The 17,939-nt window shown below is 42.2% G+C and overlaps 1 protein-coding gene across 1 annotated transcript in view; it reads right to left on the minus strand.

The window, feature by feature from the left end:
- Nucleotides 1-820: 820 nt before the first annotated feature.
- LOC137046090 (hydroperoxide isomerase ALOXE3-like) overlaps nt 821-17,939 on the minus strand; it is a 31,633-nt gene continuing 14,514 nt past the window's right edge. The window contains exons 9-14 of the mRNA XM_067423144.1: nt 14,360-14,446; nt 13,900-14,069; nt 3,072-3,193; nt 2,531-2,631; nt 1,858-2,028; nt 821-1,092 (exon numbers count right to left, since the gene is read on the minus strand). Of these exons, the coding sequence (XP_067279245.1) occupies nt 913-1,092; nt 1,858-2,028; nt 2,531-2,631; nt 3,072-3,193; nt 13,900-14,069; nt 14,360-14,446 (831 nt within the window). The 3' untranslated portion in view covers nt 821-912. The remainder of the gene's footprint in view (nt 1,093-1,857; nt 2,029-2,530; nt 2,632-3,071; nt 3,194-13,899; nt 14,070-14,359; nt 14,447-17,939) is intronic.

A 17,939-nucleotide genomic window follows, 5' to 3' on the forward strand; every position in this document is an offset into this window, starting at 1 on the left:
GAAGCTTTATTTTTTGATAATTTAGCTACTGTATCGAATAAATACTTAGGGTTGTGTTTGTTTTCTTCTAAAAGAGATGAGAAATAAGCAGATCTAGCAGTTTTTATGGCCTTTCTGTATGCAATCATGCTCTCTTTCCACAAATTGCGAGAAACCTCCAGTTTTGTTTTCTTCCAGCTGCGTTCCATTTTTCTGGCTGCTGTTTTAAGGGTCCGAGTGTGCTCGTTGTACCACGGCTTTGGATTATTTGCTTTAATCTCCTTTAAGCCCCGGAGAGCAACTGTGTCTAAAGTACTAGTAAAGAAAGAGTCAAATCTTTCTGTTGCAGTATCGAGTTCCTCTAGGCTATGCTGAGGAGATGAAGAGATGTGACAGAGTTTAAAGTTAACCATGTGAATAGTGTTTGATTTTGAAAAAGTAAATATTTGTATTCATGTTTATTACTGCAGGACTAATTTATGCCACCAGATGGCACCACAGTTGTAAGAATTTATATCTCAAAAAATGCATCACACTGTAGACTTGAAATTCAAATTTTTTCCCCGTTGTTGTTTAATTCACGGGACCAGACACCAGTTATTTTGCCAAAATATTTTTTTTATTTAAAATGTTTGTCAAACATAGGAGAAAGAGAGAGACAGTAAACTGAACAAGGTCTTCATGCAAGCTTCTGGTCCTTCTCTGATTTTCTGGACATAGGGACTGTGTATATTAGCGGCTGAACGAATTCAGAATTTTAAACGTCAACATTTATGTGATGAAAGTCTAGTCAATGTCGACTAGTCGCTAATGACGTCATTAATGAAAAAATAACCCTGAACCTTGAGCTGAGACGATAGACAATATCCATTTTCCTTGTCTTTATTTATTTTGTTTTCACAAAACTATTAATAGAAAGACTACTGTATCCTTTCAAATGGCCACACTGTTGTCCATATGTTGGGGGCTCAGATAGGTGTAGGGAAACTCCAACTTCTTGTTCCGCTCCTCGATGAGATCGGACAACTCCCTCAGATCCTGTTGGAAATCTTCAATGAGCTTGCAGGGGACCTCTTCATCATACAGATTTTCTGGGAAATATCCCAGAGGGTACTATGGACAGGACATCAAGATTGTGATCATAAATAACATGTTGATAATAAACATGTTTATAATAATGTTTAACACACTACTGGCCAGATTTTATAAACAGGGCAAATTAGCATGAGAGCGCAATAAATAAAAAAAATCCTCAGTTGGGAGAGGAAAGTTTAGCATGTGATCTACTGACTACACGCAACATGAACACAGACGCAGTCGGATCATTCCCATAATAACCAATGCAATCTACCAGTTAGTGTCTGGTTTTAGACAGTCTTTTTTTGGACGGTAAATAATGGCGCAAACACAGGTAAATTGATAAGCAGAATCTCCTCCTTTTATTCATGTAATTACTCTCCTCCCATAAAATGTGCATCTGAAAGGTAAACTCCTACAAACACATATGCAGTGAGGTCAGCCGCAAAAATAACTCTGTCAGCGCAAATTTTTCACTGCGTGTCTTTAGTAAATCCTGTCAGAAGTTTTTAATGCCAAAAGAGGGATTGTGCTGGCACAAGCTGTTAGTAAATTTGGCCTAAAGTATGACAGCACACTTATATTGAGTAAGAGCCCACTAAAACCCTATGCTTACAGTTTGCTAAATGTCCTTTGTAATGTACCTGTCATGTTATCCAAACCAGAGGAATAAAAGCAGTGTAAATAAGACATTGTCATCCAGAGTATAATGATGGCATACACAAGAATGACATTCAGATTGTTCACAGCAAAAGTGATCTGCAGTGTTTGCACATGTGCCCTGATAATGTCCAAACTCACATGATCTGCAGAGTCCTTGCTCAGCAGTTTCAGCACAGCCATCCCGTTCACCGTCGTGCTCACATCCGGCAGGGTCTCCAGGATCGTGTCCTCAGTGGTCTGGCCTTTCTCCTTGGGAGGGGGCATTCTGAGGGCAGTGGGGTAGTTAGGCATCCAGCCGCCAAAGTCAAACTGGACGGAAAGAATTGGTGAAAAATGTGACATATAAGCTAAATTTTCGGAATAATAAGAGCACATAATAAACATTTCTTAGGCCATGGAAAGTGGAAATGGACAGGTTTCTCTTGTCATCGTGTCCTACTTACTCTAGGCGGTTAAAGTATCTTAAGGTCATGTTAAGAACAGTTAAAACTTTGTGAAAGGCTTTTGATATTTGAGCTTAACAGCCAATCAAATGAAACCCCGCCCCTTCATGTCGAAGCTTGATTGGCTGGGATCGTTTAAGGCTCAGTCCAAACCAATATATTTGTTTCTCATTCACAGAGTCAGGACAGTGTATTTTTATTTTATTTTTTTCTTAAAAAAAGGGGTTTGTAGCTTGGTCGATGAACGTACAGCTAGAGGAATGTGTGTAGCAATTTGCTGGATTTGAGAACAAGAGTTTGAGATTAGATCACAGACTGCAGCTTTAATGGCTGTGTGATTGGAAGTGAATCGACTTGAACTGACTGACCTGTCCATTGTTTACAGCGGCATGTTGGGCTGATGCAGTGAAGATCACCATGGTAACAAACTTGATAAGCTCTTCCAATGTCTTAAAAGATGAAGGTATTCCTGGGGAGGAGAATGAAAGGCTGTTTCTGTGAGGAAGTTTAGGATGTTTACACACACACACACACACACACACACACACACACACACACACACACACACACACACACACACACACACACACACACACACACACTAAAATTGAGAGTGGAGCCATAAACTATAAACTACTTTTGACCTGGGTCAATTATTTTACATGAAACAGTGAAATACAGTGGCGTTTACAACATATGTTGTGCCTCAAAGCAAATATGTCTGTGCTATGCTGTGAGCAAATACTGAGCTGGACACAAAAAGGAAAGGAAACCTTTGTTTAAATGTCCTGATATGGCAACAATTCATTTGGAAATGCAGACACATTATAGACACATTAGTTTCCACCAGAAATCACACTGGCTGCATCTTGCAACTGCAACCGCCATGATAATGGACTGATAGCAGACCTGAGCAATCTCTTTCCAGGAAGCCATTGGTGAATATCTCACTGATCCAAAGCTGTAGCTCTGTGTCCTTCTGCACGTGTTCATCGTGTTGATAGTAGTGTGACAAGAGAGCCGCAACAAACCTGTAAGCAACCTCACAGTCAGATGGTTTCCAGGTTTACATATTTACAGCTTTACTTTTTTGTAGATTTGTTTTGCATTTATTTCTTAAGCAGGAATTGATTCAAAGTGATTTACAATACTGTACAAGTACAGCGCGGGCATTACTGATTATTAAACCCATGAACCTGTATAATTGACACTGTGTTTGTTTACATATGAATCGGAAAGTGGCTATATATATATATATATATATATATATATATATATATATATATATATATATATATATATATATATATATATATATATATATATATATAAATAAATAAAATATATACAGGTCCTTCTCAAAAAGTTTGCATGTGATAAAGTTCACTATTTTCCATAATGTAATGATAACATTTAAACATTTATATATATTTAGATTCATTGCACACCAACTGAAATACTTCAGGTCTTTTATTGTTTTAATACTGATGATTTTGGCACACAGCTCATGAAAACCCAAAATTCCTGTCTCAAAAAATTAGCATATTTCATCCGACCAATAAAAGAAAAGTGTTTTTAATACAAAAAAAGTCAACCTTCAAATAATTATGTTCAGTTCTGCACTCAACACTTGGTGGGGAATCCTTTAGCAGAAATGACTGCTTCAGTGCGGCGTGGCATGGAGGCGATCAGCCTGTGGCACTGCTGAGGTGTTCTGGAGGCCCAGGATGCTTCGATAGCGGCCTTAAGCTCATCCAGAGTGTTGGGTCTCGCGTCTCAACTTTCTCTTCACAATATCCCACAGATTCTCTATAGCGTTCAGGTCAGGAGAGTTGAGCACAGTAATACCATGGTCAGTAAACCATTTTCCAGTGGTTTTGGCACTGTGAGCAGGTGCCAGGTCGAGCTGAAAAACCAAATCTTCATCTCCATAAAGCTTTTCAGTAGATGGAAGCAGGAAGTGCTCCAAAATCTCCTGAGAGCGAGCTGCATTGACCCTGCCCTTGATCAAACACAGTGGACCAACACCAGCAGCTGACATGGCACCCCAGACCATCACTGACTGTGGGGACTTGACACTGGACTTCAGGCATTTGGGCATTTCCTTCTCCCCAGTCTTCCTCCAGACTCTGGCACCTTGATTTCCCAATGACGTGCAAAATTTGCTTTCATCCGAAAAAAGTACTTTGGACCCCTGAGCAACAGTCCAGTGCTGCTTCTCTGTAGCCCAACCGTGTCTTGACCTGGGGAATGCGGCACCTGTAGCCCATTTCCTGCTCACGCCTGTGCACGGTGGCTCTGGATGTTTCTACTCCAGACTCAGTCCACTGCTTCCGCAGGTCCCCCAAGGTCTGGAATCGGTCCTTCTCCACAATATTCCTCAGGGTCCGGTCACCTCTTCTCGTTGTGCAGCGTTTTTTGCCACAGACTTCCCACTGAGGTGCCTTGATCCAGCACTCTGGGAACAGCCTATTCGTTCAGAAATGTCTCTCTGTGTCTTCCCCTCTCGCTTGAGGGTGTCAATGATGGCCTTCTGGACAGCAGTCAGGTCGGCAGTCTTACCCATGATTGCGGTTTTGAGTAATGAACCAGGCTGGGAGTTTTTAAAAGCCTCAGGAATCTATTGCAGGTGTTTAGAGTTAATTAGTTGATTCAGATGATTAGGTTAATAACTCGTTTAGAGAACCGCTTCATGATATGCTAATTTTTTGAGACAGGAATTTGGGGTTTTCATGAGCTGTATGCCAAAATCATCAGTATTAAAATAATCAAAGACCTGAAATATTTCAGTTGGTGTGCAATGAATCTAAATATATATAAATGTTTAAATGTTATCATTACATTATGGAAAATAGTGAACTTTATCACATGCAAACTTTTTGAGAAGGACCTGTATATGATCTATATATGACCAATCACGGAAAGTAGGTGTAACAAGTGTATGTTGTTACACTAGATTATTGAAATAAGTAGTACTTCACTATTAATTTTGGATTAACTTTTATTTCGAATTTTACGAATTTTATGAAATTGTTTTGGAAGAAAAGTCTGATCTATAGTCTATTATATAAGCATAATATGCTTGTAATTTATGAAGTATTTTCATTTCTTTATATCTGTATATCTGTATTTTGGGTTTTTGTCTTACTGATTTATTTGTTATAATGTAAAAAGTTACGAACGTACTATACGTAAGTGACGTCATGCGCAAGTGTGAGGTGAAAGCTGATGTAATTTCCGTGCGCGCTCTCTCTTTTGCTGGATGTCATGGAGAGAGGTACTTTTTTACTAGCTCCTTGCAAATGTGCTTCAATTATGTTAAGTTGTCAGTTTCTACGTATGCTTTCAAGCATTGAGAGGGGGAGAGGTAGTACGATTCCTGACAAAGTTGGCACTTTAAAGTCAAAATCTGCAGTTGTCTTGCAGCCTATGAATGAGCATCTAGTTTGGGGATGGCTGCCACCCGGGTTGAATCTTTCAGTGGGTAGCACGGTTGTGATTGAGCCAAGTACCTCTCGATGGCCCTCATTTATCAATCTTGCGTAGAAACGAGTGTATATGTTGGCGTAAGATTATGCTTACACTCCTCTCACCGCCTGATTTATGAAGCGGTGCGCACCTTTGCAATTCAGGTGTACGCAATACTTGCCCTTGATAAATCCAGCGGCTGAAAACGATCGTCATTAGAATAACACGCCCCTATATATTCAAGTCTCCGCCTCCTGCACGCCCTCATTTTACGCCATGGACACATGGAAGACGGCAAAGATGCGAAACTTCTCCGACGTGGAGATCGGGCGCGCTCAATCATCTCACTAGTCCACTAGTCAGGGCACTGATTAGGACATAAGTCAATGGGCTGACTCCCTGATCAGTGCTCTGACTACTGAACTATTGAGATGATTGAGAAGCGCGCCATCGAGACCATCCAGGGAAGTGGAAAAAAAACGAAATTGTTTTATTTAAGAGTATAAAGAGTGGGAATAAAGGCACCCACAAAAACAAAATATGGACCCCAATTATGAGTACTGTTAATAGTGTGGGGGTTGAGAAGCGCACCCCAGCAGTTTAAATAGCTGTTTGGATGATAAATTACCATCACAATGCATTATTTTACAGCACGTTTTGAAACAATTAGCATTTCATTTCGTATCACGGCATGTATTGGGGTGTACGACAGTGATGATGATGTGATGTGGAGTACCATTCATTCACATTAATAATTGCATGACAATTTGTAAGATTCTTATTATTCTTATTTTTATTCTTATTCTTCTTCTTATTATTATTCTTAATGACTCTTGTTATTTAGAAGAATAATGTCGTTTTTATTGATTTTATTATTATTTTAAAGAAGAAGGTCATTTTTATTATTTTGTCAGTCTGAATTATTTTAGTCCCAGTCCGTGCGCAGCTGCCGGGCCAGGCGGGCCGGTAAAGCGCACAGGCTCGCGACTGTAGGAGTACATATGCCTACAAATCAAACGCTTTGATAAAGTCACACAAATTAAACATTGACGTTCATGTTGCACAAAAATAAACACTGAATGTTGTTTTTGTGGTTTTTAACAGTGGGTCATAATATAGCATATCTTGTCAGTGCGTTTTGTGGTGTTAGGAATTGTTTTTCTGCGCATTTTCCCACTAACTCAAACGTGCGTACACCACCTCCTGAGCTGGCGTAGGATTTGAGCGTGCCGTACGCCAACGTCCATATTGATAAATCTCAAAGTCACCGTGGTTTTGGGTGTACGCAAGGTGTACGCTGGATATTTGGTGTACGCACTTTTGATAAATGAGGGCCACTGTGTTCACCGGAACGTCCTTGTTGGTAGAGTGATTTTGCCTTTGTGGGGTGATGATTGGCTCCTGGTGAAAATGATAAACCCAACAAACTCTGAAATTGTGTTGCGCAGGAATTCAAAACTGGCAGATGTCTACCCGTGCATCGCTTTGGAAGATTTTGACCATATACCAGAGGCCTTTATAAGCAGACCAACGGGTGGCTGGTTAGAACTCTTGTTCTGGGCGCAAACCGAGCAGGCCAACACGAACTGCCTGACATCCTGGGCCATGGAAGGCCACCAGAATCGCTGGTGGATGGCGGCCAGCGATCTCCGGATTCCTGGATGACAGACTAACTTGGATGAATGTCCCCACCGGAGGACGTCAGGGCGCAACGCAGCCGGCACAAATAGCCTACCATCCGGGCACCCCCTCGGCACTTCTCTCTCTCATATGGCCTCCTCCACACGCTTCTCGACACCCCAGGAAAGGGACCCCACCACCATCTCCTTAGGAACGATGGTATCAGCCGGTGCACCTCCCCCAGGAATCCCAAAAAGATGAGAGAGGGCATCGGGCTTGACATTCTTAGAGCCTGGCTGATACGAGAGAGAGAAGTTGAATCGGCCAAAGAAGATTGCCCAGCGGGCCTGGCGAGAGCTCAACCTCTTGGCCGAGCAGACATACTCCAAGTTCTTATGGTCTGTCCAAAACAAGAAGGGCTGCGTTCACCACTCCAACCAGTGGCACCACTCGCCCAGAGCCAGCCTGACCGCCAACAGCTCCCGATTCCCTTTGTCATAATTCCGTTCTGCTGGGCTCAGGCGGTGAGAAAAGTAGGCACAGGGATGTACCTTCCCATCTCTAGGGGACTGCTGAGATAGGACCTCGTCTACCCCAACCTAAGAGGCATCTACCTCAACAATAAACTGCCGTTCAGGGTCTGGAATCTGGAAACCCAGTATTCAAAGTGTCCCGAGGGAGTGATGAACGCTGTCTTCCACTCATCCCCCTCTCAGATCCGGACCAGATGATAAGCATTACGGAGGTCCAGCTTACTGAAGACCCTGGCTCCATGCAGTAGTTCAAAGGCAGATGACATTACTGTTAAGAATAGGTATACCCTGCCTTTAATGTCATTCAAACCTCTGTAATCAATACAAGGACACAGGGAGCCATCCTTCTCCTTGACGAAGAAGAACCCTGCACCAGCCAGAGACAAGGAGGGACGGATGAGACCGGCATCAAGAGATTCACAAATATACTTGTCCATAGCCTCTCTTTCTGGACCAGACAGGGAATATAGGTGAAGCTTGGGTGGAGAAGTGCCTTGGAGGAGCTCGATGGCACAATCATAAGGCCGGTGAGGAGGCAAGGACATGGCTTGGGACTTGCTGAAGGCCTGCCAAAGACCATGGTATCTCACCAGGACCCCAGACAAATCAGCTGCCTCCATCTCCAAAACAGGAAACACAGAGCCAGGAGAAGAGACAGCACCCATACAATATGAAAGACAAGACTGGTTCCATGACAAAACAGAATTTTCTGGCCCAATCCAAGTGAGGTCCACGCTGTACCAGCCAGGGTGCCCCAGAAAAACTGGAGAACTCAGGGAATGCAGGAGGTACAGCTCGGTGATCTCATGGTGATTGCCAGAAACCACAAGACTTACAAGGGGTGTGACGTGAGTGATGGTGGTGATAGGAGAATCATCAAGGGAATGAACAGAGATGGGACTGGGGAGAGGAATAGCAGAAATACCCCACTGCTCTGCCATGCCAAGGTCCAGGAAGTTGCCACCGGCCCAGAGTCCACCAGGGCAGAGCAGGAGTGAACTGACCCTCCAAACTGAACCATAACAGGAAGAAGGGTGCAGGACAGAGAACGGGAAATCCCCCTAGCTACTGATGGGCCCTGGCTTTTAACGGGCACTTGTTGGCAAAGTGCCCAGCCTTTCCACAGTAGAAGCAAAGGCCCCGGGTGAGACGTTCTTGTTTCTTCTGAGGAGTGAGATGCAGTCGCCCCAACTGCATGGGTTCAGGGTCAGCTGATGTAGGCGAAGGCAAAACCGAAGTGGTTTCAGTAGCAAGTTTTCCCACCCTCCAGGGGGGGCGACCAATCAAGCGCCGGTGTCGGAGGCGAAGGCGACTTTCCACACGGAGAGCCAAGTCAACCAGAGCGTCGAAGCCTTGTGGAAGCTCCTGGGTGGCGATTTCATCCTGGATCTCCTCATTAAATCCAGCACGGATCATAGCTCTGCATGACGCTTCGTTCCAGTCACATAAAGCCACTAATGTCTTGAACTCGATAGCAAACTCGGTCACTGAAAGGTCTCCTTGACGTAGTCGTGCAAGCTACTGCCAAGGAGCCGCCGCCTCCTCACCCCAGCTGACGGTCAAAAACCTTCACCATCTCCTGAAAGAACTCCTCAAACGAAGAGCAAAAAGGGAGAAAAACAAGCAAAAAAGCTTGAGCCTCCCACACTGACGTACCCCAGTCACAAGCCCTTCCTGTCAGCAGGGTTAGGACATACACAACCTTGGTCTGTTCTATGGCATAACGACGGGGCTGCAGGGCAAACACCAGTGAACATTGGGACAGTAATACTCTACAAGAATTAGGGTTACCATCATAGGGTGGCGGGTTGTTTGCATGAGGTTCTGGCTCCTGGCGGAGAGAAAATAGGTTGTCAGTGTCATCTGTTCTGCTAGCGGTCTCTCTGCAAAGCTCCTGGAGCTGGGCATTCAGGTCAGCCAACTGGGAACCTAGAAACTCCACCTCACGAGATGTAGTCGTTAGCTGAGAGGCATGCTGGCCTAAGTGAATGCCTTGCTAAGTGACTGCTGATCGGAGAGGATCTGGGCCCGCTGAGTTCGTTCTGTCAGATCAGGACACAGACTCAGTCTGCAGGCACCAAAATTTATTGAAAAACAAAAGGTGCAACCCAAAAGGGCTGACAATAGTCCAGATAGAAACAGAAGAACAAAGGAGTCACAAAAGTCTTATCAATAATCTGGACAGGAACAGGGAAAAGTCCCAAAAAGGCAACACAAGAGTCAATAGCAGAGCCTTCTGCCGATGAATGCTAAGACTATCACGCCTGGACCAGGCAGAGAAGTGCTGCAGGAGGCACTGAATAGGCAGGGCTGGCGGCACTCAGATGGCACGTGAAGCAGGGCAGCAAAGGAGATCCGAGGTCAGCATTAGAGAGCGAGACCAGGGCCAAATGCAGAGGGAATCCGCCTAGAGAAAACAAAACTTAAAGATGAAAACCCAAAGGCAACCAGTCCAAACAGCTTGGCCTAACAAAGACAGGGCAGAAATCCAAAATTACTGAATACCAGACAACAAGGCTAGAGGAGTGCTTGCACAGCCACACCAAACAACGAACTGGCTCAAGACAACACACAAGAGTGACTTAAATAGGAGGGTGAAGATCTAAATTGACACAGCACAGGTGGAAAGAGTGAAACAATAACGAGGTAATGAATGGAATAACAAGGGGGTGTGACCAGACACCACAGTGACAGCAAAGCACACAGTGAACTATCAAAGATAGCCCAAGTGCTCCAAACACAAACACATGACAGAGACAGGAAGAGAATGGAGAGATCAGCCCAGGGTCATGACAATGTATATGGCATGGTTTGTCTAATGGTAGATTGGGGATTAGCTACCCTTGATTTTTCTGAATCTTTAACAAGATAGCTTTAAAGCTGTATAACCTAAAGTGGTTTAAGTGAAATGACATCACTGATATATCAAGTGGTTGACCTGTCCAATAATCTAGTGTAAAACAGTGGGGGTGGATGTAACGAGTGTATGTTGTTACACTAGATTATTGAAATAAGAAGTACTTCACTATTAATTTTGGATTAACTTTTATTTTGAAATTCGTTTTGGAAGAAAAGTCCGATCTATAGTCATGTGATCATAAGCATAATATGCTTGAAATTTATGAAGTATTTTCATTTCTTTATATTTGTATATCTGTATATTGGGTTTTTGTCTTACTGATTTATTTGTTGAATTGTAAAAAGTTAAGAACGTACTATACATAAGTGACATCATGTGCAAGTGTGAGATGAAAGCTGATGTAATTTCTGTGCACGTTATTTTTCTCTTATTATTGTATTTATTTCTGTAATTGTTACTGTATGTTATGCTCTCTTTCGCTGGATGTCATGGAGAGAGGGACAGATGTTGTCTGATGATGTCTGTTTTGTTTTGACACAGAAACCTCCAATCTTACGAAAAAGAATACAAACCATTTCAACTGCATCATCGTGTGGGCTCTTATTATTACTCATATAGAAATAAAAATCATTAAACACAACGCAGAAGAAAACCCACTACAGGGACACAAGTCGGTTCTGGGGCATTTTGAGTTATTCACAGATTCTGAAAGTGTAGTCTCCAAGATTCCCAACTATCACGTCAGTTAAAGGGTAGGGTTAGGGACAGGTGTGGTGGTGTGGGTCAGTTTAAGGGTAAGGGTTAGGGACAGGTGTGGTGGTGTGGGTCAGTTTAAGGGTAGAGTTAGGGACAGGTGTGGGGGTGTGGGTCAGTTTAAGGGTAGAGTTAGGGACAGGTGTGGTGGTGTGGGTCAGTTTAAGGGTAGAGTTAGGGACAGGTGTGGGGGTGTGGGTCAGTTTAAGGGTAGAGTTAGGGACAGGTGTGGGGGTGTGGGTCAGTTTAAGGGTAGAGTTAGGGACAGGTGTGGGGGTGTGGGTCAGTTTAAGGGTAGAGTTAGGGACAGGTGTGGGGGTGTGGGTCAGTTTAAGGGTAGAGTTAGGGACAGGTGTGGGGGTGTGGGTCAGTTTAAGGGTAGAGTTAGGGACAGGTGTGGGGGTGTGGGTCAGTTTAAGGGTAGAGTTAGAGACAGGTGTGGTGGTGTGGGTCAGTTTAAGGGTAGAGTTAGGGACAGGTGTGGTGGTATGAGTAAGTTTAAGGGTAGAGTTAGGGACAGGTGTGGTGGTATGAGTAAGTTTAAGGGTAGAGTTAGGGACAGGTGTGGTGGTGTGGGTCAGTTTAAGGGTAGAGTTAGGGACAGGTGTGGTGGTATGAGTAAGTTTAAGGGTAGGGTTAGGGACAGGTGTGGTGGTGTGGGTCAGTTTAAGGGTAGGGTTAGGGACAGGTGTGGTGGTGAGGGTCAGTTTAAGGGTTGGCGTTAGGGACAGGTGTGGTGTGGGTCAGTTTAAGGGTAGAGTTAGGGACAGGTGTGGTGGTGTGGGTCAGTTTAAGGGTAGGGTTAGGGACAGGTGTGGTGGTGTGGGTCAGTTTAAGGGTAGAGTTAGGGACAGGTGTGGTGGTGTGGGTCAGTTTAAGGGTAGAGTTAGGGACAGGTGTGGTGGTGTGGGTCAGTTTAAGGGTAGAGTTAGGGACAGGTGTGGTGGTATGAGTAAGTTTAAGGGTAGAGTTAGGGACAGGTGTGGTGGTATGAGTAAGTTTAAGGGTAGAGTTAGGGACAGGTGTGGTGGTGTGGGTCAATTTAAGGGTAGAGTTAGGGACAGGTGTGGTGGTATGAGTAAGTTTAAGGGTAGGGTTAGGGACAGGTGTGGTGGTGTGGGTCAGTTTAAGGGTAGGGTTAGGGACAGGTGTGGTGGTGAGGGTCAGTTTAAGGGTAGGGTTAGGGACAGGTGTGGTGTGGGTCAGTTTAAGGGTAGAGTTAGTGACAGGTGTGGTGGTGTAGGTCAGTTTAAGGGTAAGGTTAGGTGTAAGGAATGTGCCAACTGTGTAATTACAAATGTAACTAGAGAAATTTATTACAGACGTAATTACATGCAGGTATTTTGTGCAGGTATAATACATGCAGGTATAAATGTAAGTACAATGTAAAAACATGTATGTACACAATAAGTGCAATTGTATCAAATGATTAATTAAAATGGTACTACATAGTACTTAAGGCCACCTAATATAAAGTGGGTCCGTTTGTGAAGTTCTCACCTGCTGGGAGTGACAATAGGGCTAATTTACATCTCATTTAGATAATCCCTACCCCCTGTAAAGCTGCATGGTGGGTAGTATGGACAGACGCAATGAGAAAAATTGGACCGCATACTATTAATAATAAAGGATAGCAGATGTTTACATAACCATCTAAAAGCCCATTATAGTAATGTTTTTTTTTTAGCAAGTGATACGATGCTAATGATTACAATTAATACAACAGTTAAGAACAATAGGTAGGTATGGGAAGGTCTAAACATGAGATGACGCATACGTATTCTTAGAATAAACACAAAATGATAAAGTTTGATGTTTATGGAATCTCCCCCCGTAAGAAACAGAAAAGTATTCTTGCAGATCTTGTTGCCTCCAATAAAATAAGTCGTTCAGGCAGACTTTCAGTTTGTCATATGTGGCAGCCAGACAGCCTTCTCCTTTTGCTGTCCGGTCCCACATTCTGTTTGTCTCCTGTATTATCTACTTGTTCAAATGTTATTATGTAGTAGGCTAACTTGCAATATTTTTATTTTTTGTGAAACAGTGATATGTCACTCAGCGCGGCATCACACGTTAGGGCCATGAGGGAGCTTTAATCAGGCCATTCAAATTCTGATTTTGGCTGCCTCTGAAACCATAGATATTAGACTATCTAAGAAGTTCAAGTTAATAGGCTACACTAGAAGTCTGCGCTCATTGAAAAATGAAACAAATTCATTTTAAATAAAGACTTTTACTAAATGCCTGACCCCACTCCATGTCTCCATGCACATCTTATGTATAAACCTTAAAACCTATAAATCTTACTCATGCTGCTTTTTTTCTCATTTTGCTTGAACGTAGTGCTGCCGACTTATGTCACTCATTTCCGTGATGGGTCATATATATATATATATATATATATATATATATATATATATATATATATATATATATATATATATGAGAGAAAGAATAATTCCTATAAACAAAACACTAGATTAAACTCCTCGGGTAGTCCTACTTGTTGATGATATTCCACAGTTTCATCCCATCATCTCTGTAGTAGTAGTTGGGAACCTTCTCCAGGCCTCTCTCAGAGATGTTATCGGGGAGACAGAGGGCGCTGTAGGTCAGGGAGGCAGTGGCACGCTTCAGCAACTTTACCAATGACTCTCCACCTACTCCTGCATACTAAGAGTAGAGCCATTAATGGAGAGAAGACACATGACATAAACTTAGGTTAAAGGCTATAAACTAGGTTCTGGCACCACAAATCACATAATAATTTACCAAAAAGTGAAATATAAAAAAGATTAGATTATTTAAGAAGTCAGTAATCCCAGAAAACAGTAAAGACCCATATGCATTTGTTTCCAAATCTTAAAAGATATGTCTGTAGGTAGATGATTTCAACAAAAGTGTATTGGATTATAATTGAAGATTGAACCATTAGTGCCACTTTAACCATGCCATATGCATACCATGGTAATTGCCCCATCCTTGGATATCAGCTGATTCCGGGCCAAGATGTTGATCTGGAGCGTGTATCGGGTATGGGGAAAGAGGAGCTACAGAAGGAAAAGCAAGGAAGAAATTTGCCTTCACATTCTTCACAAAAGATACAAATATATATGTGTATGATGAATTTTAATTTATTGTGTGTGAGTGTGTGCATTAATGCCAGTGTTGGGGCTAACGAGTTACAAAGTAACGAATTACAGTAACGATATTACTTTTTTGAGTAACGAAGTAAAGTAAAGCATTACACTAAAAATATCGGTAACTACACTACTTTACTATAGGAACGCGTTTTCGTGCGTTACCCGAGACGTGTTTGCCTGTGTGTGAAGTCCTGATCTGTTTACGTGCTTGTGTGTATGTGCTGCGTGTGCTTGCCTGAGCACCGTTGCCATAGAGATTGATTTGAGGGATGTAGCTCCTGGTGTGAGGGAGACGGGGACAGTGGCGATCTTCACATTACTTTCACTTTAGAGTAACATTTTTACTCTTCTACTGCCCAGTGATAATTTGGAAAGAAAACAGAATGTAAGCTTACTTTTTAACTCCTTCCCCGCCAGCGTTTTTTAAAAAAGTTGCCAGCCACCGCCAGGGTTTTTGACAATTTTCACCAAAATTTAATAGCCCATAGAATATTTTGTTAAATGAATATCTGAGCATGCAATATATCAAAATAAAGAGCTGACCCTCTTCTTTTAAACAAAAAAAAAATCGTTTTATTCTAGCTTCATGCATTACCTTTTTATCAACACTTGAATATGGGTAGGTTTCATAAAAAAAGCAACATTTTGAACAAAAAGCTGAGAAAATCTAATTTTTGTGAAAGACTGACTCCAGATCAGATTCAGAGCGCTAATCAAACACAGATGGAGTAGATCGAGTCCATCAACACCCCTAATGCTTACACAGTCCTGTTGCTCGTCCTGGGTCACCATTTCATTCAGTAACATTAGGCAGTTTTGATTCATATGCTGTTTATTGATGATGATCAGGTTATTTTAAATATGCATATGATTACATGCGATCGCTCGTTTCACTGCGTCTTCCTCACGTGTGTTTTGATCAGGAGATTCAGGACTCATTCAGAAGATGCGCAATAGCGCCCCCTAGCACCCGACAGTGAAAACACAGAAACCCGGAAAATTCCGTTATTGGCCTGGCAGCGTTTTCTCACAAATAACGGAAATTTCCGTGTTTGGCGGGGAAAGAGTTAATATAGCAATGAATGCAACCTTAATCGCGTGGAGAGGGGCAATTAAATGCGACAATGCATGATGTTTTTTTTATTTATTCCATTGCGCTACTTTTCTTTCGTTTTTAATGTAAACATTACCAGGCCGTTTGACTGTTCCGCTTGCATCTCTTCCATACGTTTGCATAGTATCGTGCATGACGCGGCTTAGGCACTCAAGATGAGAAAATCTCATCTCTAGACCTGCATAACGCATTTTAACCGCAAAACCGCAAGCTGTGAATGGCCCTACACTGATTAAGAGATAAACAGCGCATATCTATTTCAGTGCTTTTCTTTAAACATTCAGCTTGCCTCATACATTCAGTTTACTGCATCAACAACAAGCCAAAGAGGACATCTCAACTCAACTATGCTTTGCATTTTAAACACTTCTATGTTATTTTCTGGCTCTGTCCAGGTAATAAATGCACGTTCTTAAATGAGCGAGTTTTCAACTTTATCTTAAATAATTGGCCTTAAATCACATTTATTCTCTCTCTTAAACACAAAGTGACTTTTTTTATATTTTTCATTGACAAAATTATTATTATTATTATTATTATTATTATTATTATTATTATTATTATTATTATTATTATTTGTGCCATGAATCTAATTAAGAGCTGGCTTTGTTCTCGGGAGAAGAGTTGTTCTCATGTTTCCCAAAGCCTGTGAAACGTGTGTTGTCACTTTAAAATGACCCCATTATAGCCTCCTTTATCCTGTTGTTTGTGGATTTTACATGAGGCGTATTTCTTTGTGCAGACAGGGATATTGCTCTTTCATATGGTTTTACGTGGCATATTGTAAAACATTTATAGAATAAACACTGCTGACAGGCTAAGTGATGATAGGGCTATGATGTCTGCCCATGTAGGCCTACTCTAATTAAAAAATGGGAAAGTAAAGTAATAAGTAGTGAAGTTACTTTTCAAATGCAGTAACTAGTAATCTCATTACAATTTACAGAAGTAACTAGTAACTAATTACTTTTTTCGAGTAACTACCCCAACACTGGTTAATGCATGTGTGCAAGCCTTCTTTTGTAGGTGACTCCCTATATTCCATTGCTTCAAGTTATTTCTACATGAATTACAGATTTTTTTTTTTTTTTTTTTGAGAAAGGTTACAGGGAGTTGAATGGGGTTGAGTAAGACATTAGCAACCCCTCATGTACCTAATGTTCAGTGTAATCTGTGTCCACAGGCTATAGATGAGTCAGTCCTATGCTCCAAAAGGGAAATACTGAAGGGAAGCTTTTCTCAAAGCGACATCTCTGAGGAAAAATAGACATCTGCGACCACAGACTACAACTGAAAAACTCCCCTATCATCATATAGTATACAGTCCCTGACAAAAGTCTTGTCGCTTGTGTACAAATTGACCTAAAGTGCCACTGAAGTATATTTCTAATCAAGATTTTTTTACAAGAAATGGCTCATTTTAATCCCACCAGCTTTTGTGATAATGTTTCAGTGAAAAACTAAACTTTCAAAAAGTATTCACAGCTTGGTAAAGCCCATTGAGTCAATTTTTGCAAAGACATGTGTTGTCACCTTGTCATATGAGCTTCACCTGTGACTAATAATGGATCAATTAGGTCTCAAGTGTGTATAAAAAGAACCCCAGTACACTAGACCTTCACATCAACTGCAACTAGACCTCTGCAAACATGCCTAAGATTCACCCTGAGACTAAAGTTTTGATTATCATGAGGCTGAAGACCAGATCCACTGCTGATGTGGCAGACACCTTCAATGTGTCTCAGCGTCTAGTACAGAAGATAAAAAAAAGATTTGAAGAGACTGGAGACGTTTTTGACAAGCCCAGGTCAGGCAGACCCCGCAAGACAACTGCTCGAGAGGACCGTTTGTTGGCTCGAAAATCCAAGGCCAGCCCATTTTCCACTGCAGCAGAGCTCCACGAGACCTGGTCACCTGAAGTCCCTGTGTCAACCAGAACTGTTTGTCGGATTCTGTCTCGAAATGGCCTCCATGGTCGAATCAGTGCCCGGAAGCCAGCATTAAACAAAAGACAATTGAAAAAACGTGTGGCATTTGCCTAAAAGGATGGACGCTGAAAAAGTGGCAGAAGGTGGATTTTTCAGATGAATCTTCTGTTGAATTACACCACAGTCGCCGTAAATATTGCAGGAGACCTACTGGAGCCCGAATGGATCCGAGATTCACCCAGAAAACAGTGAAGTTTGGTGGCGGAAAAATCATGGTCTGGGGTTACATCCAGTATGGGGGTGTGCGAGAGATCTGCAGGATGGAAGGCAACATCAATAGTCTAAAATACCAAGAAAT

Source organism: Pseudorasbora parva, chromosome 18 (assembly GCF_024679245.1).
Source record: "Pseudorasbora parva isolate DD20220531a chromosome 18, ASM2467924v1, whole genome shotgun sequence".
In the NCBI taxonomy this organism is placed as follows: domain Eukaryota; kingdom Metazoa; phylum Chordata; class Actinopteri; order Cypriniformes; family Gobionidae; genus Pseudorasbora; species Pseudorasbora parva.